At 54.0% G+C, this 14,769-nt stretch overlaps 5 protein-coding genes across 5 annotated transcripts; 3 read left to right on the forward strand and 2 right to left on the reverse strand.

Annotated features, from left to right (window-relative positions):
• Positions 1-1,142: 1,142 nt before the first annotated feature.
• BU25DRAFT_143262 (uncharacterized protein) lies at positions 1,143-2,744 on the reverse strand. The gene is made up of 5 exons (XM_033700594.1): positions 2,400-2,744; positions 2,321-2,350; positions 1,454-1,695; positions 1,377-1,404; positions 1,143-1,308 (listed from the first exon to the last, which is right to left on the reverse strand). The coding sequence occupies exons 1-5, from the start codon at positions 2,625-2,627 to the stop codon at positions 1,291-1,293; spliced, it is 546 nt and encodes a 181-aa protein (XP_033566382.1). The 5' UTR covers positions 2,628-2,744; the 3' UTR covers positions 1,143-1,290.
• Positions 2,745-3,019: 275 nt separating this feature from the next.
• BU25DRAFT_406726 (vacuolar protein sorting-associated protein 11) lies at positions 3,020-6,209 on the forward strand. The gene is made up of 4 exons (XM_033705354.1): positions 3,020-3,065; positions 3,118-4,171; positions 4,221-4,454; positions 4,502-6,209. The coding sequence occupies exons 2-4, from the start codon at positions 3,374-3,376 to the stop codon at positions 6,170-6,172; spliced, it is 2,703 nt and encodes a 900-aa protein (XP_033566383.1). The 5' UTR covers positions 3,020-3,065; positions 3,118-3,373; the 3' UTR covers positions 6,173-6,209.
• A 509-nt stretch (positions 6,210-6,718) lies between these two features.
• Positions 6,719-7,771, reverse strand: BU25DRAFT_406727 (uncharacterized protein). The gene has a single exon (XM_033705355.1). The coding sequence runs from the start codon at positions 7,701-7,703 to the stop codon at positions 7,077-7,079; it is 627 nt and encodes a 208-aa protein (XP_033566384.1). The 5' UTR covers positions 7,704-7,771; the 3' UTR covers positions 6,719-7,076.
• A 144-nt stretch (positions 7,772-7,915) lies between these two features.
• Positions 7,916-12,646, forward strand: BU25DRAFT_406728 (uncharacterized protein). Its single transcript, XM_033705356.1, has 3 exons — positions 7,916-8,264; positions 8,319-8,571; positions 8,624-12,646. The coding sequence occupies exons 1-3, from the start codon at positions 8,184-8,186 to the stop codon at positions 12,529-12,531; spliced, it is 4,242 nt and encodes a 1,413-aa protein (XP_033566385.1). The 5' UTR covers positions 7,916-8,183; the 3' UTR covers positions 12,532-12,646.
• A 209-nt stretch (positions 12,647-12,855) lies between these two features.
• BU25DRAFT_383923 (PLC-like phosphodiesterase) lies at positions 12,856-14,618 on the forward strand (the record flags this gene model as incomplete). The annotated part of the gene is made up of 1 exon (XM_033704303.1): positions 12,856-14,618. The coding sequence occupies exon 1, from the start codon at positions 13,080-13,082 to the stop codon at positions 14,616-14,618; it is 1,539 nt and encodes a 512-aa protein (XP_033566386.1). The 5' UTR covers positions 12,856-13,079.
• Positions 14,619-14,769: the final 151 nt, after the last annotated feature.

Raw genomic sequence — 14,769 nt, forward strand, 5'->3', positions numbered from 1 at the left:
AACCCTAGTCACTCGAAAAGCAGTGTAGTCAATCCAAAAGTCAGGAGGTTTCAAGTCGAGCCTATCCGACCCGAAGTGGCTGTAACGGATGAACGCTCTATTACCCTAGCAAGCTGTCGTGACAGGTCCCTGAGCCTAGAGCTGGGCGGTACCGTAAGCTCCCAGCTGTTGATTACACGGGGAACAAGCTGATGAGGTGGGAGCTAACGAATGCTGGCGTCAGTTCTCCGCACAAAAGGCTGTACAGACACGAATAGGGAGTGTTGCATTTTGGTAGCCGGAACTTAGCTGCAAACGCCTTCCGAACCCTGAGCGTGGCGTGGCAGGTCATTGTTCGCAATTGCTCAATCTGGAGCCGAAAATTTTTGCTCAACACTGGGCAGAAAATGTTTTTGTAAGCTGGTGCAAGATGTTGGGTGCGGGGTCGTTCCGAGCATATGTGCATGTACGGAAAACTTCCGATGAGAGCAGTCTTGTCGCTGTCCTGTTTCAGCCTGCTGTTACTAGACTATCGCACGACCCCACTTGGGTCACATGTTGACCACGACTTGCGACTTGCTCCGCTTGAGCGTTCCGTTGCGCTTCGTTCCGGTTCCAACGCTGTCTCACAACCGCATCTCCGAGCCAGCGGTGTTAGCGTGGGTTGATCATGTTGAGGCAGCAATGGATGTTGCCGGCATTGCAACCAGCTGTGGAGAACCTCCTCTACACGATCAATCTACGCAAGCTTCGACATCGGCGATAGCGTGTTGTGCGACTGCAGTGGCGTATCTAGGTGAAGCAGTCTGCTTGACTGAACGATGATAGAGTTCACAGGATTGAGGACGTTGGAGATTGTAAGTATGTTCCGTTACTGCCATTCCTGTATTGGCTACCTAGAATTCGAAGGGAGCCGAATAGCAATCGCTCCTCGTATATTGTACAAAACCGAACTGGAGACCATACCGACCAGGTGTCAATCGCAATTTAAGGTGGTCGTATCGTTTGCATTCTAGAAAATAATGACGATTCCAAAGAAAGAACGGAAAGGAGGACCGGCGGTTTCGAGGTGTTTGTCAATTGTCGCTCGAAGTCGGATTAAACATGAAGAGAGGGGAACAAGTCGTCAAAAGCGCGGGAGGGTTTTGAGTCACTCAGAGCATCTCGTCGTCCATGGCAGTGTCGCCTCCTGCAGCAGCTGGGGCGGCCTCGGCACCGTTGGTGGCCATGGCATCGTTACCGCCCTCAGCGGTAGGGAAGTAGTCGGCCATCTCGGCATCAAGCTCCTCAATGGTCTTATTCTTCTGGCGCTCACGGCCGCCGCGGCCACGGCCACGTCCACGGGTACCCTCGCCGCGAGCCTTACCAGCAGCGGGAGTGGCCTTGGTAGCGGTTGCCGGCTTGGGCTTGTCCTTCTTCGGTTGTCTGAATGTGTAAGCAGATGCGAAAACGAATGCACCAAGGGAGAACATACGTGACACGGTCGGCAAGAGAAGACTGCTTGGTTGACGCGGGTACGTTCGCGGCGCTGACGAGAAGGTCGACGCGAATAGGGCGGTTGTCAATCTTGACGCCGTTCAGGGCAGTGGTGGCCTTGGAAGCCTGCTCAGCCCTGTTGAAGATGACGGTTGCGCTCCCAAGGCTTTTGCCGTTTGGTCCGTACTGCATCAGGATCTTCTTGGGCCTGCCAACGCCAACTGCGGAGGCAAAGTAGTCCTAGAAGGCGTATTAGTCGTCGTGGTAGGGTAGGTAATTCGTAGCAATAATGCATGACGCGCATGTCCGGGGCCGGCGTTCGTAATCGTCCTCTAATCCATATTTGGCAGTCGTACGACAACGCTTAGAAAGTTGGGATCGATATCCAGGTACAGCGAGAAGACCTTTCGGTCCAGACAATGCCGCCTGGAATGCCTAAGCAAACGCTGGGCTGTTGAGAAGTGCGTGACCATCACGCTGCAAGCCATTCCTGAGAGTGTTGCCGTGCCTCAATGATTGGAGCTCTCAGTATTCGAATGGCTCGACTTCTCGGTGCTTAGAGGCTTGCTGAATCAGGGCAAGCCTTACCAGGGCTGAGCCGTTGGCGCACATTGGTGTCTGTTTCTCAAGCTGTCTGCCTGTCGAGTCCCAACTTTCGTCGCGGAAGCACCTCAGGGTGTTCGCATGCTGCTAGTCTTATGCCAGATGTGTCTGCCAAACACTGATCTTGACGTGACTTCTTTGCAAGACATGACTCAACGACCGTGCCGAGGGCTCAAGGGGAAGTTCGATATCGTCGTTCGGACGCGGTCGCGCGCAAAATGCGACAAGAGTAGGTTCAAAGACCTGCAGCGGTCTTACATACCTGAAGTTGACCTTGCTCAACGTCCAACGGCTGAATGTGGTTAGCGGCGTTCGGCGCGTCATCCTAGAGAACAACATACCAAGTTGGAGATCATGATCTTGCTCTCACCACCAGTAGGGGCGGGGCCAGTAGGAGCCGCCTTGGGCTGCTTGGCCTGCTTTGTGGACTTCTTGACACCACCGACGGGAGCGGCGGTGGCAGAAGGGCGACCGGCATCAGAGCGACGGCCGCCGCGGCCCTTGCGAGCCGACTGCTTCCTCGAGCTGATGATTGACTCGAGGGACTGGTCCAAGCGTGATTCAGACATTGTGATAGTGATTGTAGATGGTGGTGTCGCTGTGATGGACGTGGAGGATGCGCTGAATTAATGCAGCGAACGCGACAAGGCTTGAGTCGCGGTGTGTTTGGGCAGGGCGCGTGACAGCTGGCTTGGGTGCAGTGGTCGCGTGTGCGCGTGTAAGCTTGAGCGCAATGGAGGAAGTGTGCAAAGTAGAGGTTGCAGAAGATGGCTTCGGTGAAGTGGGCGGAGTGATGGCAAGGCGATGGAAGGGGGAGCGACAAGGCAGAACAGAAGGGAGAGACAGCTCAGCCTGACGCACAGACTCCGTGGCCAAAGCAAGCTGCTGCGCCACGGTGGATCACAAGTTGCGCCTGCCTGGCCATAGCTCAGTCTAGAGTGACGACGATAGCTCCCACCACATCAACAGCAGCACAATGGACCGGTAGCAGAATGGCTGTGACTCCGGTGAGTGAACAAAGGCTATGCGCGCATTATGACGAAGCTGACCTCGTGAAAGTGGCAATTCAAGTTCTTCGATGTCTCGCAAGTGAAGCTCCCGGACGACGAGAGCGCGTTCCTCGCCGAGGTATGCCACCCGTATCCACCGCGAACAGAGCCCTTCTCACCCATCGCAGCCTGGGAACACTACTTGCATCGTCTCCGGCTCCGAGAGCATTTTCATTGGTAGCGCCGATGGCGTCGTCCGCATCCTGTCGCAGGCCTTCAAGGTCGTGCGCGCATTCCAGGCACACGATGCCGGCGCAATCACCTACATGAAGCAGATCGAGGGTACGGCGCTGCTCGTCACACTAGCGGAAGACCTTTCCAACGAACCGGTGCTGAAGGTGTGGGCTTTGGACAAGCTAGAGAAGAAGACAGGCATTCCACGATGTCAGAGCACACTTCAGATCCAGAATGGGCGCAAACAGTTCCCCATATCTGCTTTCGCTGCCCTCGACGATCTATCACAGCTTGCTGTAGGATTCGCAAATGGAGCTGTCACAGTTGTTAGGGGCGACCTCATCCACGACCGAGGAGCGAGACAGCGGACTGTCTTCGAATCTGAGGAGCCTATCACCGGTATCGAGTTCAGAGAAGGAAACATCACGACCCTGTACATCGCCACGACTGCACGTATCATGACCCTCGTAATATCAGGTCGAGGACAGGGACAGCCTGCGAAATCCCTGGACGAGTACGGCTGTGGGAGAGATTGCATAGCCGTGGATAAGACCACACGGGACGTCGTTGTTGGGAGGAACGATGCCATCTACTATTATGGTCAGCATGGCAGAGGCCCACCATACACGTATGAAGGCGAGAAGAAGAAGATTTCGACATACAAGGACTATGTTGTAATCGTGGCCCCACCAAAGTCAAATGCAATGCCTAGGTCGAACCCGTTAAGGACTTTCGGTATTGGTGCCACCGACGATGCCTTTAACACGTCGACCTTCACACTACTAAACACTGAGTTGCGATATGTAGCGCATCAGGAACAGTTGACATCAGAAGTGCAGTACATTATATCTGAGTGGGGTGACCTTTTTGTTTTTACGATTGATGGCAAGGTAAGAAACTGCCCATGCTCCTCCAGTAATATGCGTTGACATGGGCTAGGTCTTCAGATATCACGAAAAGCCATTTGCACAAAAGCTTGATATTCTCTACCAGCGGAATCTCTACGTCTTGGCGATAAACCTGGCTCAGAAAGCTGGTCTAGACGCTTCACAGCAGAACGTTATACTTAGGAAGTTTGGCGACTACCTGTACTCAAAGCAGGACTACGACACAGCTATGCAGCAGTACCTGAAAGCCATTGATAACACCGAGCCTTCGCAGGTTATACGCAAGGTACGTTCTGTATAACTGGGGGTGCGCATGTGCTGACGTCCGAGTAGTTCTTGGATACGCAAAGAATACACAACTTGATCGAGTACTTGGAGGAGCTTCACGACCACCACAAAGCAACTTCAGATCACACAACGCTATTGCTGAATTGCTACGCGAAGCTCAAGGATGTTGACAAACTGGAAGAGTTCATCAAGTCGCCGGATGACTTGAAGTTCGACCTGGATACTGCCATATCCATGTGCCGCCAAGGAGGCTACTACGACCAGGCTGCTTTCCTAGCCCGCAAGCATGGCGAACATGAGCTTGTAGTTGACGTCCTTATCGAAGACTCGAAACGATATGCGGAAGCGTTAGCTTACATTTGGCGTCTAGAGCCTGAGGTTGCTTACTTCAATCTCATGAAGTATGCCACTGTTTTGCTCCAACAAATACCCAAGGACACGACAAAGCTGTTCATCGACTACTACACAGCGGATTTCCGGCCCAAAAAGGATGCCATTGTAATACCGAACGCCCCTTCATCAGGTGGCGGGATGGGCATAGGACTTGGTGTGGCCTCAAGCGCGGTACAGAATCTGGCTGCACTATTACCGTTGCCATACATGAACACTAGTACGCTCGCATCACCACCTACGGGCGAACAGAAGAGCACAATGAGCCAGGCGCAAATCATCGAACAAGTTTCAGACCAACCTGCACCTGAGTACAAGGTGCCCAAACCACGAACAGCTTTTTCAGCATTCGTAGACCATCCCCAGGAATTCATCGTGTTCCTCGAGGCCTGTATCAAGTCTGACAGCCTACGAGAGGACGATAAGGTTGATCTCTACACAACATTGTTCGAGATGTACTTGCATACTGCGTCCTCCAAGAAGGACGGCGAGCGACAGGCATGGGAAAACAAGGCCAAGAAGCTTGTCGAGGGCAAGGATATACCCATTGACACATCGAACGTCCTGTTGCTTTCTCATCTCTCCAACTTCCGTGATGGCGCGATACTCGTTCGCGAGCAGCAAGGACTCCACTTCGACATCTTCCGCAGTTATACCGCTGCAAACGACACACAAGGCGCCATTCGTGCTCTGCGCAAGTATGGCCCGGAGGAGCCAGCTCTGTACCCTGCTGCACTTGCTTACTTCACATCTTCGCCCGAGATCCTCACCGAAGCCGGGGACGAGCTTGACTCGGTTTTGAAGAAGATCGACGAAGACGGGCTCATGGCGCCGCTGCAAGTCATACAAACCCTCTCAACAAACGGTGTTGCTACAATGGGCATGATCAAATCCTACCTGAGCACGACCATTGAGCGCGAACGCGTTGAAATTGCAACAAACAGGCGCACCATCGAAACCTTCCGTGCAGATACGGAAACAAAGAAGACCGAGCTTCAGAATCTCAATACGAAACCTGTGGTCTTCCAAGCAGCGCGCTGCAAGGTGTGCAATAAGGCTTTGGAGTTGCCAGTTGTACATTTCCTGTGCAAGCACAGCTTCCACCAGAGTTGTCTAAGCACGGATGAGGATGTCAGAGATGCTGAAGTCGAGTGTCCGGTTTGTAGTGGGCAGAATGCGACGGTCAAGGCAATTAGACGCGCGCAGATCGAGAGTGCTGATAGACATGATTTGTTTTCTGATGCATTGCGCAGGAGTAGGGATGGGTTTGCTGTCATCAGCGAGTGGTTTGGTAGGGGTGTGATGGGTGTTGAAGGGAAGGACTAGACCCTAGTATGACATAGCAGAATCGGTGTACCTCTGACCTCGTCCCAAGGACTGAAAAGGCTGTGAATGTGATGCAATATAGCGGTTCATGCTTCCCTAGAGCGCGCTTGCATGACCATCCCCGCCCGGGCGACATCACGCTTCGATCTTCCTTTCCTAATCCTTTTCCACCACTTCAGACCAACATGCAAGATGCCCGAAAACTGCCATGAGCTAACCAATTTCATCGAGGATCTAAAACAATGCATCCTTGACTTTGTAAGAGCTCCCTTCATTCCTTCATGTCACAATGCCCTACCCACAAGAGTTAGATCCGTCTGCCTTCCGACCTCTGCAACTTATGTTTGGTCTCCAAGTCATGGAACTCTGTAGCCACAAAACGGCTCTACGAGCACATAATCCTATACGGAGAGGCTCCGGTCGTTGTCCTTGATCGCTGCCTAAACTGGGGTGTATCGAAACATCTGCAACGCACGCGAAGGCTGAGCATACTTGAGCCTTGGGATGAGGAGGTCCAGGGAAGCGTTGTCCGGAACATCTTATTTGGTCACGTGGATCCGAACGACTATTCAGATCGAAAGGTTCCGCAGGATGATTCAGCGATTGTGCGCGTGCTGCGTTGCCTGCCAGACGATCGTTTACATACAGTCAGGTGAGTGTTCAACCGGTCAATCGCTCTCACATCTCAACAAGCCGTTGCCCATGAGTCTTGGCCACAGTTCTCTGACTCTGAATAGAGGTTGCTACCTGGTCTACCAATCAGCATAGACCGTCTCAAGTATCTTCGCAAACGTCAGAAAAAGCTGATCCACCTACACGTCGACACTGACCCCCTGCCATGGACCGGACCATTTGTGTCTCGAGATAGTACCGTCGGCTTTCACACAGTGTACGAAAAAACCCGTCAACTTGCATTGGCATGTAAGTAGAGCTTCGGCAGATGTGTTCTGACTCTACGTTGGTGCTTCTCAGCTAAAGCGTCGCTCTCTTTGCATCTTCCCTGACATCGAGCTCTTTCCTTACCAACCCAACAGCTGAGTACCAGGGTCCGCCATGAAGAGACCTGGATCATACCGAAACAGATCCAGATCGGGAAACTCATGTCTGACACAGGCGCGCGATACCTGGACAGCTGTGATTGTTGTAACTTCTTGAAGTGGCAACAAATCTCGTGAAATTCCTGCAGCGCTGAGGTGTTCCAGCTGGGTCCGTAACCAGCTCTCATATCCTCATCAGCAACACCCTCTACAAAGTCTCCGTCATTGAGGGACAGCGATTTGATCTTGTATTGCAACGGCCAAAGGTATGCTCGTTCCTCCAGCGGAGGCGGGACCGAGCTGTTGCTGATACGAACAACACTGGAGGCATTGGTCCTCGGATCGTACTGGAACTCAGTATCATGGATATCCAAATGCACATGTCGAAGTTTTACGTTCTTATTGAAAATGTATCTGTTGTTGCAAGCTCCTTGTAGAGCTCGAGAGCGGTCGCCATAGAGTGCGCGAAGAACTCGCACCACCAGCCTGGTCATTAGCGGACATCGTGCATTGGCTGGGCGCAGTGCAGAGGAGTTGATTGTTGCAGTGTTTCAGGTTGTGCGGAGTGGTATGGGGAAGACGCGGCGCTGCCGTCATCGACCATCTCAAAGCTACAGGTGGTTGGCTGAATTGGCAGGGATGGTGCGTGTGTGTAGTTTCACAAGCTGGCCTGGTATCTCTCCATCAGTACTCACCCCCGTTGCTATCTGTCGCCTGTAATACCACCACTTGCTGTTGGATAAACTATACAAATACATGTCAGACGTTTGCGCATCACGAAGCTGCCTCCGTCTCCACGACCAACGTCATCCGTCGCGTAGCTCCTCGGTCACTTTCGCATTCCATCACTTGCGCCAGGCACCCTTCACGATAGCAGCTATCCCCCAGCGCTCGCCGGCCCGTCCGGTTCCCGTCGCGAGGACAGATGCTCCTCGCATACACAATCCTTCCTGCGTATAGTTGATGTCGATTGAATGCCTCCCGTGCTGAATCCCTTCCTGCGCGCCTTCTTCCGCAGTGCACTCCCCAGCCAGTGCTCTCCCGCGCAGCACCACGTACGTCCTCGCACATGCTGGATGAAAGAGGTCTGCTGATCAGGTGTACTGCAGGTCCTCCTTGTCCCCACGACCGAAGTCCTCCTCACGTCGCGCGACAAAGACTCCGGCAGCTCGTACGCCGACCTTAGCGGCTCCGAAGAGTTCCTCGCCAGCCATGTGCTGCGCGTGCCGGGCGGCGTGGGCCCCAACAACCAGGTCCGCGACGCCAGCAGCTTCCGGGAGACGCGCGGAAAGGCCAAGCAGTTCACCACCGCGAACGGGCGCACGGTGATAGTCAAGGATGCCTTCATCTATAGTAACAAAGGTGGGCCGGCAATCAGGACTATATGAGCCACATCTGGGCTGACGCAATGCAGGCTTCAAGACGCTCAACCAGGCGCAGCTACTCAGCGACACCATCTTCTATCCAGACACCTTCGAGGCCCAGCCATGGCTCGTCTACTACATCTCGCGCCCCCTGATAGGCACCTACGAGGCGACACCAATCATACCCGCGACATTGGTAGCAAGGAAGGACGTCAAGGCAGCAGGGACACCAGCCGCAGGGACACCAGCCGCAGGGAGCTCTTCAGCGGCCGGCAGCTCCTCTATGCCGCGGAAGAAGGAGGTCAAGTCCTTTGGCGACCTGCTGAACCACTTCCCCATGATCGCACGGCAGATGCAGCCAGGGCTAGAGAGCTTGTTCAGGGAATTCGGGAAAGAGCTGGAAAAACCGCTACCGCCGACCCCGTCGACGGGATCGCGAAGGTCATCTCAAAGCTCTCGGAGGCGCGGATCGGTATCGTCGGTGGAAACCGCTGGGTCGCGTCCTCTGTCAATGCACAGCAGCATGTCTCACGGGCCAAACGGATTCATTTCGACGCTAGAGATCGGCGATGAGGAGGACGCGATGCGCAACTCGCTGGAGACTGCTGTGACGGCGGCGATCGATCTCTTCCAGATGGTGGACAAGCAACAATTGTCGTTACTGGGCGCGACAACAGATCTCACAGGACCTATCGTCGAGCGAATGATCGAGCGCTGCATTGCCGAGCAGGTGCACCACACACTCCTCTTCCCACGGATATGCGACATACGCCGACTCGAAGACCTGGATCTTGAGCGACAGATGCAACAGATGCAGGATATCGACATTTCGCAAGTGGGCATTGATATTGGCAATGGGCACAAAGGCAAGCAGGAACTCGCCATACGGCTGTCCAAGGCGGTCGACATGTTCAAGAAGATGGGCGTGGCTGGGAGCCCGCAGGAGATGTTAGAGATTGTCCTGGCTGTGACGAAGCACATCACAATGCCTGACGCATCATCGGTGGCGAATGATCCCACGGCGCAGGCTACGCTGAATGGCCAGCAGCTCTCCGAAAAGCACGACCATCTTCTCACCATCAACGCGGATACCCTGGTTTCTTTGTTACTTATTGTGGTGATTCGCGCCCCGGTGCGACATCTACAGGCGCGACTCTCCTACATGCGCCACTTCATCTTCATTGATGATGTAGAAACTGGTGAGATGGGATACGCCCTAAGCACATTCGAAGCTGTATTGTCATATCTTCAAAACGACTCAGGCGGCTTGCGCAAAGCAAGTCGGCGGAATCGAAAGCTGTGGCGAGCGACACAGTCAGGCGACCTGGCCACAATGCAAAGCATCCTCGAGCCTGATCGGTCCTTTCACGAGGCTGTGAATGACTCGTCAAGCGAAGACGAGGTCCCAGAGCGACATCACCCCGTCAGGTTCGCGAGCTTCTCGGATCTGAATTCACTTGCTAGTTCGTCAATGAACGGAGACTACGAACCCCGGAGAAGACGGCGGCGGAGCCCTTCTGGTACTAGGCAAAAAAACGAGGACGGGCCACTGGCACACATCTTTCCATTCCAACGCGCTCAGACGCCAACATTACCGGATCGACCGAAGTTGAAGAAGGCCGTCTCATACGACACACGGAGTATGTCGAGTTGCTCAGCGCGGTCGTTCAGATCTCGCACAACGATGGGCTCTCTGTACAGCGCCATAGAAGGCGACACGTCAATCGAGAAGCTCGTGATGACACAAGGCTCAGGTGGCGAGTCGACCTTGATGATGGCCATCGAGAGCAAGCAAGATAAAGCACTGCAGTATCTGCTCAGTCTTACGCAGTTCTACACACCTACCTTCGTGTTCGAGGACTGTAACAACGAGGGGACAACGCTGCTAAGCTTGGCAGTGCAGCTTGCCCACAGCAAGTCGACAGATACATTACTTGCGTATATCCTGGAGAACAGCAGTAGTCCGGAGATGCTCGCCGCCTATGTCGCGAAACAAGACTCGAAGGGCAGGTGTATGGCACACTACCTGTTCAACCAGCCCCGCCTCATCCAACACATCGGACACCTCGTCCCGTGGCGATTGAAGGACAAGAACGGACAGACACCTGTCTTTGCCCTTTGCAGATCCTATGATCATGAAGAGTATCACAGTATGGTAGACCAGGGCCTACTAGCCGCCACTTTTGCACAAGAGGATGGACAGCCGTTGCATCTCGATGAGCATGTGGATGCCAAAGGCAACAGTCTGCTGCACGTCATCACCGATCCTCAACTCGCGAACAAGCTTCTGTACCGTTGCGATTCGGATGTCAATGCTACGAATGACAAGCACTTTACACCATTGATGGTTGCTAGCAAGTACGGTCGTACGGACATGGTTCGAGTACTGTTTCAGGATCCGCGGGTCGACTTGTCAGTGAGAGATGCTCGCGGCTTGACTGCTGTCGAGCTTGCTAAGGATGATGATGTTCGAAATCGCATCGACGATTTGGTGCTGCTGTCTAATGAACCTGGTGTTGACGGACGAATTACGACTGTCGTTCGCTCGTTCTTCGTTGAAGACGGTACTGTTCGACTGGTGCTCAAGTCCGGGGCACCCAATTCCAACGGCACCATCACTGTGACCACCTGTCGCCGATCGTCTCATGATTTTGAAAATCTCGCCAAGTGGCTCGCTCAGGAGAACCCAGCATCGTGGTTACCAGTCATCGCCAACATGGCCTCACCCTACCTCATCCCATCCAGACCATCAAGATCGGTGTTGCGTGATCTACAACTCCGCCTTGACGCCTTCCTCAAGATCCTCCTCCGACATCCTACGTTCTCCATGCATGAAATGGTATGGGAGTTCTTCCTCGTCCCAGACATCGACTCGTCAATGCTCGCACAGCGCTCCGCCCGCAAAGCCGAACTCCGCGTCGAACGCCTCCGCGAAGAATTCGCCCCAGTCTACGACGTGCGCGAAGTCGAACTCTTTGTGCAACACGCCCGCGAAAACGTGCGCTCCCTGCACCACGCATCCAAATCCGTCCTCCGCCGCACGAACAAACTCCGCATGTCATCCTCCGATCTCAACGACGCCGCAAAGCTCTCAAACACCGCCGTCCACTCCCTTACCTTCCTCCCTGACGCACATCTCCGCGCGTTCGAACGCTATACCAAGACAATGGCAACGAGTGAGGCGAGCCCAATCGCAGGGTTCTGTTACAACATGCACGCCATAAGCTCCACCATAACCGCGGTCCTAACCTCCCTCACCCGGCCCTCCAATCTCATAGCAAACATGTCCAGCACCCAGAAAGCCATCGACCGGCACAATCTGTCCGTGCGACGCTCGGACCGCTGGCCGCTTGGCCTGCTCGACGACGCGAGGAGCAGGGTGCAGCGCGATGCGCAGGAAAAAATGGATAAGAGTAAGGCGGAGCTTGCGGATTTGGGCAGGGAGTTGAGGTATACGCAGCAGGTTGTTGCGAGTGAGTTGGCGAGTTGGCAGGAGAATAGGGTCAAGATGGGGAGGAAAGCGCTTAGGGAGTTGGCGAGGAGGATGGTTGTGGGTGAGAGGGCGAGGTTGGAGAGCATGAGGAGGGCGGTTAGGGAGTTGGGGATCGGTGAGGGGAAGAAGGGGGAGCAGGGGGTTGTGAATGGCGTGGCTGTTGAACCTGAAGCTGTTGGGCCGTCTGTGGAAGTGCAAGCAGCACAGGACGGTGGAAGTGGCAACGTTAACGGCGATGCTGTCAACAGCGGCGTTGATGCCCCGACTCAAGAAGAGCTAGACGACGTTATGCTTCCGCCAGAAGATGGCCCGCAGGTCGAGGATCTGGTCGAGGGGCCTAGCGACGAGCCTGATGAAGAGACACCGCTATTGGACCTGGCGGCAGAGGCTCCCGAGCGGCTCGATGGCATTGTTGCACCGACCTCAGAAGACTCTCCGTCGACCGATGCGACGGCAGAGCAGTAGTCGGATGCTGTTGCCTTCTTGTTATGAGACTATCTGGGCTGGCAGGAATTTGTTTGGTTTAGAATAGGGCATGGGTATATCAAGGTTTCATCGCTGGTCATGTAGACCACTTATAGTCAAACATAATCAAGATTCTTTGTGAAGATTCAACGTAGTGGCTTTTCGTAAGAGCTAACGTCTGCTCCAGTAAGTCCTGCGCACGTTGAGAATTTTGGTGCTAGGCACCTTGTATGGTATACGCGTACAAGGCTGACAGGGATCTTGGCGCTCGCTTCACCCAACCTCACAACTCCGTCCAGTCATCACTCTTCATCACACAGTCGCAGTGCCTTTCGCTGCATCAACCGAGCCTGATCCATAGCCTCTAGATCCTCATAATTTGCTCCTTGGAAGTATTGTTTACCATCGTATACCGCCTGCGTACCCAAACTCTTTGCAACTACCATCTCCATCAACAATATCAAAGAGCCATTGATGAGCATTTCGGGACAAGGTTCCACCATAAAATTCCTTTTTTCAAACCCGTCCAATCGTTTCATCCGGAAGGAATGCTCACTGTGAGGAATCTGACATCAGAACCACTTTCGATCAGTCGCATTGAGCGCTTCGAAGATCCAAATGCCTCTCAGAGCAAAGCCAGCTTCTTTGGTGCAAATAACACCACCTCAGTATCACCTTCAGCGCCAGAGCTGGGCGAACATGCACAATCATTCAATCACAAGGACCTGAACGTTGGGTTAGAACCATTCGAATCACACACTATCAGCGCGCTTGGCACCCAAAAGAATGGAGCAGAGGCAACACGCGCCAGCTCTACCTTACGGCTTACAATAGAACTGCCTAATGGCGAACGACACCGCATCGACACGAATCCGTCCTACACTCAGAAGTCCGCTCAAAAGTTTACACCGCTCTCACCTAAGCCTTCTGAGAGCTTTACTGCACTGTTCCACCCTTCTCAACCCACTCCACACCTAGCCATCCACTCAAACAACACCCAAAACCACTCGGAATGGATGGAAACGCTACCAGACACCCTACCACTTTCTGCTGTTTCGATACCAGGTACCCACAACTCACATACCTACTACAAGGCGCTGCCTTCTGTGAAGTGCCAGTCAGTGGATATCAAAACTCAACTTGAGAACGGGATCCGCTTCCTCGATATCCGCGCACAACCGACGCACGCTTCTGACCCAGGCAAGAAACACATGTACCTGGTGCACGGGGCGTTCCCTATCAGCTTGACGGGACCGAAATATCTCACTCCAATACTGGAAACCTGCTACGCATTCCTTGCCGCGCATCCCAGCGAGACCATCCTAGTCTCACTAAAACGCGAAGGCGTCGGCTCCTCTACAGACGAACACTTCGCCCGCATCCTCCAAGACCACTACATCGGCCCCAACGCCTCAAAATGGCACACCGACCCCAAAATCCCCTACCTAGGCTCCGTACGCGGCAAGTGCGTGCTCATACGTCGCTACAACACCTCTCCATCCTCCACATCCATGTACTCCTCCGACTCGGGCCTCGACGCAACAGCCTGGCCGTACAACTGCACTTCCTCCCTCTTCCCCACCCCCTCCCCAACATTCAACCTGCAAGACTTCTGCGAAGTCCTCGTCCCTGAAGCCATAACGCAGAAAGTGCAACACGCAAACGAGCATCTCGTTCGCGCGGCTGAAGTCGTACACCACATTCCTGGCGTTACGACGGATAAGACGAATCCTGTGCCGCCGGGGCCACTGTACCTGAATTTTCTGAGTGGGAGTAACTTCTGGAAGAGAGCGTGCTGGCCCGAGAAGATTGCGAAGATTGTCAATCGGCACATGGAGGAGTGGCTTTGTGCTGGGCACCACTTGACGGAGCCGGGGACGACGCCGGCGCATCCGGAGAGGAGTAGTGTCGAGGGGCATGAGGGGGAAGACATACACGCTGTCAGAAAGGCGAAGAGCGGAGATGGAAGTACGGGGATCGTGGTCATGGATGTGGTGGGTGAGGGTGGGGATTGGGACTTGGTGAGGCTAATCATTGGGATGAATATGGGGGTCTTGAGGAAGGTGAGGGAGGGACACTATAGCTAGGCGCATAAGAGCCTGTACATCGCATCATAACAGAACGTTTGGTAGATATGAATCTACTTGAAAGAGCAAGCCAGTCGAAGATGAATGTACGTAGGGCCGAGCTGGCCCATGCGCACCTCCGAGGTGCCGAACACTTTTTGGAGGCAACCCC

Source organism: Macroventuria anomochaeta, assembly GCF_010093625.1.
Source record: "Macroventuria anomochaeta strain CBS 525.71 unplaced genomic scaffold BU25scaffold_3, whole genome shotgun sequence".
In the NCBI taxonomy this organism is placed as follows: domain Eukaryota; kingdom Fungi; phylum Ascomycota; class Dothideomycetes; order Pleosporales; family Didymellaceae; genus Macroventuria; species Macroventuria anomochaeta.

Coding starts and splice junctions, on each gene's coding strand:
- BU25DRAFT_406727 (XM_033705355.1), bottom strand. CDS start 7,703: ATGACCAGGCTGGTGGTGCGAGTTCTTCGCGCACTCTATGGCGACCGC.
- BU25DRAFT_406726 (XM_033705354.1), top strand. CDS start 3,374: ATGAAGCAGATCGAGGGTACGGCGCTGCTCGTCACACTAGCGGAAGAC. Junction 4,172..4,220: donor TTTTTACGATTGATGGCAAG/GTAAGAAACTGC, acceptor GACATGGGCTAG/GTCTTCAGATATCACGAAAA. Junction 4,455..4,501: donor CTTCGCAGGTTATACGCAAG/GTACGTTCTGTA, acceptor ACGTCCGAGTAG/TTCTTGGATACGCAAAGAAT.
- BU25DRAFT_406728 (XM_033705356.1), top strand. CDS start 8,184: ATGCCTCCCGTGCTGAATCCCTTCCTGCGCGCCTTCTTCCGCAGTGCA. Junction 8,265..8,318: donor GCTCTCCCGCGCAGCACCAC/GTACGTCCTCGC, acceptor GGTGTACTGCAG/GTCCTCCTTGTCCCCACGAC. Junction 8,572..8,623: donor CTTCATCTATAGTAACAAAG/GTGGGCCGGCAA, acceptor GACGCAATGCAG/GCTTCAAGACGCTCAACCAG.
- BU25DRAFT_143262 (XM_033700594.1), bottom strand. CDS start 2,627: ATGTCTGAATCACGCTTGGACCAGTCCCTCGAGTCAATCATCAGCTCG. Junction 2,351..2,399: donor AGATCATGATCTCCAACTTG/GTATGTTGTTCT, acceptor AACCACATTCAG/CCGTTGGACGTTGAGCAAGG. Junction 1,696..2,320: donor TTGAGCAAGGTCAACTTCAG/GTATGTAAGACC, acceptor TACGCCTTCTAG/GACTACTTTGCCTCCGCAGT.